This window comes from Polychytrium aggregatum, assembly GCF_025602895.1.
Source record: "Polychytrium aggregatum strain JEL109 chromosome Unknown BJ171scaffold_322, whole genome shotgun sequence".
In the NCBI taxonomy this organism is placed as follows: Eukaryota; Fungi; Chytridiomycota; class Chytridiomycetes; order Polychytriales; genus Polychytrium; species Polychytrium aggregatum.
The window spans coordinates 13,603-18,365 of record NW_026516524.1 but is presented as its reverse complement, the minus strand read 5'-3'; the positions used below and the strand labels follow the sequence as shown (position 1 = coordinate 18,365).

At 54.9% G+C, this 4,763-nt stretch overlaps 3 protein-coding genes across 3 annotated transcripts; all 3 read left to right on the top strand.

Annotated features, from left to right (window-relative positions):
* The first annotated feature begins 383 nt into the window (after positions 1–383).
* Positions 384–1,717, top strand: BJ171DRAFT_553776 (uncharacterized protein). The gene is made up of 2 exons (XM_053113067.1): positions 384–1,436; positions 1,559–1,717. The coding sequence occupies exon 1, from the start codon at positions 473–475 to the stop codon at positions 1,247–1,249; it is 777 nt and encodes a 258-aa protein (XP_052961394.1). The 5' UTR covers positions 384–472; the 3' UTR covers positions 1,250–1,436; positions 1,559–1,717.
* A 93-nt stretch (positions 1,718–1,810) lies between these two features.
* Positions 1,811–2,356, top strand: BJ171DRAFT_184957 (uncharacterized protein). Its single transcript, XM_053106122.1, has one exon. It carries the CDS (start codon positions 1,848–1,850, stop codon positions 2,343–2,345), a length of 498 nt encoding a protein of 165 aa, XP_052961393.1. The 5' UTR covers positions 1,811–1,847; the 3' UTR covers positions 2,346–2,356.
* A 49-nt stretch (positions 2,357–2,405) lies between these two features.
* BJ171DRAFT_553759 (uncharacterized protein) lies at positions 2,406–3,743 on the top strand. Its single transcript, XM_053113066.1, has one exon. It carries the CDS (start codon positions 2,476–2,478, stop codon positions 3,718–3,720), a length of 1,245 nt encoding a protein of 414 aa, XP_052961392.1. The 5' UTR covers positions 2,406–2,475; the 3' UTR covers positions 3,721–3,743.
* Positions 3,744–4,763: the final 1,020 nt, after the last annotated feature.

Below are 4,763 nucleotides of genomic sequence, written 5' to 3'. Positions count from 1 at the left end.
AGAGGCTGCGGGTGTTGATGCAGCACTGGTAGATCGTATCCTCCCATGCAGGTTGATGAAATGCGAGGAATCGGCGGCAGGTGCGTGTCAGTGCCAAGCACGATCGGATGTCGAGGAACGAGGCGATCTCGCCCCAGACTTCGAGTGGCAGCTCCATCGCTGGTGCGTCATGCTGTACATGTGTATCGAAGGCCTTACTGCGTTTTTTTGTCGCCCGATGGTAGCCACACACCCTCCGTCGCAAGAGATGCCCGTTCCAGTGTACCTATTTGGATACTTGGCCGTGATCATCATCCTCGGATACTACATGTTTGTCGATCCATCTCCGTCGCTCGAGCAGGCCGATACCGGAAAGAACATGTTTGGCGCTAATGCCGCAGAAGCCTGCAAGACCATCTCATCTACCGCTGACAATATTACGGCCGCTGCCGGAGGCCTCGCAAATGTCGTCAAAGCATTCGACCCCTTGAGTATGTTTGACAGCGGAAGCAATCAAGTCAGCAACCAGACCCGCAATGTCATCGGCACCACCATGTCGGACTCGGACGTCAAGAACATCGTCAACGCTTGCTCCAACAACATGGCCGCTTACCAGACAAACGTCATCGACAACTCACAGTGTGAGTACTGCAAGACCCACGACTGCAGCATGGCCAATATCAGCCAGACCAATGTGAATGACGCCGTTCAGCAGTGCACCATGACATCGATGGTCCAGACACTCATGGCCCAGACCAACAGCGTGGATAGCCAGGCTGTGGCATCCGCCATCCAGAAGGCTCAGGGCCTGCTCTCTGGCAGCAACTCCAGCTCCAACAACAACTGCAACTTGGTCAGCACCAACATGGACACGAGCACATACCTGAACCTGCAGAACTCGTGTGCTTCACAGCTTTCCGCTATCCAAAAGAACCAGTTCGCACCCTGTGCCACAGCAATCGGCATCATCCAGTCCAACTCCAACAAATCATACCAGCAGTGCATGCTCGACAACAAAGCCATCACTCAAATCGCACAGGGCAATACAACCAAGACATCGAGTCAGTTCTCGTCTGACCAGACGACTTCCGGTCTCGACTCGACAGCGATCATTGCCCTGGTTGCTGCATGCCTCTGCTGTTGCTGCTGCATCTCGTCGATTGCAGCCATCGGGTACTATGCTTACCAAAGCATCGATTCTGGGAGCGGCAGCAGCGGACCGGGTGGTATGCCATCACCAGCATCCATCGTGAGCAAGCTCAAGAAGTAGCCGCAGGTGGTGGGTATGCCGAGTTGATGGTGGTTGTGCTCGGTGCAAAGAGCATATTGACGATCGAGCGATTGTCACTGTTCAAAATGACATCACACGGGTCGTTCGCTGCTTCGTAGCCTGTGCGGTTCCAGAGCTTGTAGTTGGTCGAGTTGGGTCCGCAGGTGTAAATGTCGAGATTCAGCGTCTGCTGGGAAGCCAGTGTGGTCGGGGTGGGTACGTTTTGGATCATGTTAGCACACTCATCCATCGGACTGACATTGCCATCACCTGTGGCTGCACCTGGATTCACTGGGAAATAATAGCAGCCATTGCCGTCAGTGTTGTACATGCACTCGGCGTTGTTCTGGTTGATGCGTGCAACGGTATACATCTTGATGGTCGGGACGTAGACGCAGGACCATGGTGTTGTCGAGTGGGTCTTGTTGTACTGGTAGAGTCCAAATCCTCCGCCCGCAGTCAGGAGCGATGAGCAGACGCAGCACAGCGCTATAACGGCCACGATGATCCAGATTTGACTTGACATTGGTCTGCTGCGAAGGGTGTGTCAGAAAAAACGCAGTAAGGGTTTCATCCTCGGCATATGCAATAGCACCCAATGGACTCGCCGCGTAGCATCGCCCTGCAGACCCTCCAGGCAAAGACGCCCGACCACGCCGAGGTCTTGGAAGAGAGCATCTATCGCTATGCCACCACAACCTACAAGGGCGTGTGCAGCTGGATCAACCCGCAGTTCCGAGACGCATACAAGTCCCGCGCCATCATGATGCTGTCGAACCTGGAGGCCATCGTCGGCTTGCTCGACTCGGGTGTCATTCAAGATCCTTCCCGGCTGGATGATCTGACACACCAGAACCTTCGTCCAGACGCTTGGCTGGCACAAGACCAGGGGGTCACCGGCACGACGGCGGCAGCAGCGGCAAACGGCAAGTCCGGAGGAGCCGACGGACAGATGAAATGCACGGACTGTGCTCGCATGGGCAGAGACTCATACAACACCGAGTTCATCCTGGCCCAGCATCGCTCTTCGGACGAGGCCAGCACCATATACGCCCACTGTCTGACCTGTGACAAGCGGTGGAAGATTAATAATTAATATAGCTATTTTATAGAAATCGGTGTAACGTGCTCAGGAGCGGCGAGTGCGGCGTGCAAGGGTGTCCGGTTGATATCGGTGTCGGGTGGTGGGTTGCGAGCAGACGCTTCCCCTCGCATCGCACTCCATCATGGCCAAACGCAAGTCACCGCCCGTAACATTCGCCCAGATCGCCAAGAAGAGCTCACTCGGCAATGCTCAAGAGAACATCACATCAGCGCACCCCAGACCACCTGGCCCACAGCCACAGAGGAGCTTCATCGTGGCCTTGGTCAATGCTGCGAATACTGGATGTGTCTCTTCCATGGCAAAATTAGCGTACCACTACGCAAAGGGAGATGGCGTCGAAAAGAACGACGTCATCGCATCCAAGTGGTTCATCCACGCTTCCAAGCATGGTCATCTACCCTCGCAGTATGCACTGGGAGTACGCTACCAGAATGGCATTGGTCTCCCAATCGACCATGTGAGAGCCGCCAGGCTACTGACTGGGTGTCTGGAGAAGCTGCCGAATGGATCAACCGCACCGATCGAGCAATATCTCACCAACGATATCCTCGACCAGCAAGATCTTGTGCTGGCTGCGAAAGCGTACTCTATACTGGCCGCGAGGAACAACGCCGAGGCACAGTTTCGTCTTGGCCGATGCTATCGCGATGGCATCGGAGTCCCCAAGAATCACCAAGAAGCATTCTGCAACTTCCGAAAGGCTGCTGAGGCGGAGAACCTCACCGGCTGCTTCGAGGTTGGGATGTGTTACCTCAATGGCATATATGTCGACAAGGACTCGGCCAGATGTCTCAAATGGCTTGTTCTCGCAGCCGATGGTGGTCTGGCCTGTGCTCAGAATGTCATTGGCACACTCTACTTCGATGGCATCGGCATCACCAGAGACAGCCAAGTCGCATTTTCATGGTTCAAGAAAGCCGCCGACCAAGGACATGTCAGTGCACAGTACAACATCGCCTGTGCATACTACGAGGGTGATGGTGTAGAGAAGGACTACCACAAAGCATTCGAGTTCTTCTCCAAGGCAGCGAGTCAGTCGTTTGCCGAGGGTATCTCGGGACTCGCAACATGCTACCATTTTGGCCGTGGTACCAGTCGCTCCATTGCCAAGGCGTTCGAATTGCACGTTCAAGCCGCCACACTTGGGTCAAAGTTCTCTTTCGAGGAGATCAGCCTCAAATACTTCAAAGACTTTGACGACAACCAAGTCAACGCCATCATCAACAACACCACAAAGGAACTCCCCTCGGCGATGCGACACTTGGCTCGCCGCTATTCCGATGGTGTGGGTTTTGCCAGAAACCCTGAGGTGGCCAAGGAATTGTACGCCAGAGGTGCTGAGCTCGCCTTGCGCCAGATGGAATGAGCGCCGTGGTGTTTGCTGCAAACTTTTTTTATTGACTTATCTGTAAGACAATACATTGCTCAGCATGGCGTTTTCTGACTATACCGACTACATCTCGTCCAACCCGTACATCTTCTGGGGCATCATCATCGTTGTCGTCGTGGGTGTGAGCTATGTGGCGGCGAGAAAGTTCTGCCCTTGGTTCAGCGGCGCCTCCACCTCTACCGGAAAGGTTTCGGCGTTGCCCCGCCCTCAGAAGCAACCGGTCTCTGCGGCCGCTGATGCCACCCCCGTCGCCACGGTCATTGCTCAGCAAGCACCTCCCGCTCAGACACAGCCGGTCGTCGCCCAGCAGCCCAGCACCGCACCCCCGGTCGGCATTGCTCCTGATGGAAGCTCGTATGTCGCTGCTTTCCCGGCTACTCAGGCCAGCCAGTAAGCGTATGTCTGGTCGATAATTGAAATACATTGTTCTTGAATTCTCCATTGATCATCTGTGAGTCTACGAGGCTCAGAGACATCCATTGTCCCTGAGCATTTGACCCAAATGAGTGGTCTGGAGTCACGTGTGTGGTGAGAAGGGTGAAAGGTGGTGGTAGCGCCATGTCAGGCAAGGAGCGAGTTTAGTCCACTCGATAGCGCGTGCCACCGACACGGTGGGTCCGGAGTTCAATTCCTCGTACGTGCTCTTCCTGAAAACAAAACACACACATACCACTGAACCTTATGTCATTCAAACGACTTGGTGGCCTTCCTACTGGCAACCCAGGTTCGATCCCCGCGATTGGAAATAGGCGGTTTTGCTTCGTGGTGGTTCGTATTTTGGCGCGCCACCCACTCCGAAAGTTCATTTTTGCTCGCGTTTCTGCCTGCGACCAGGCCAGACCAGGCTGGCTTGCCCACACACACCTTCTCCCTCGGCACTTCCGAGCCCGAGCTTCAGGCCATCCGTGCCGTCATCGTCCAGTCTGCTGAGAACGCCCGTTCTCTCTAGGACTTCTCCAAGTTCCTCCATGAGCAGGATGATGCCCTCAACCCTTCCAGGCGCATCACCGATCTTAGCT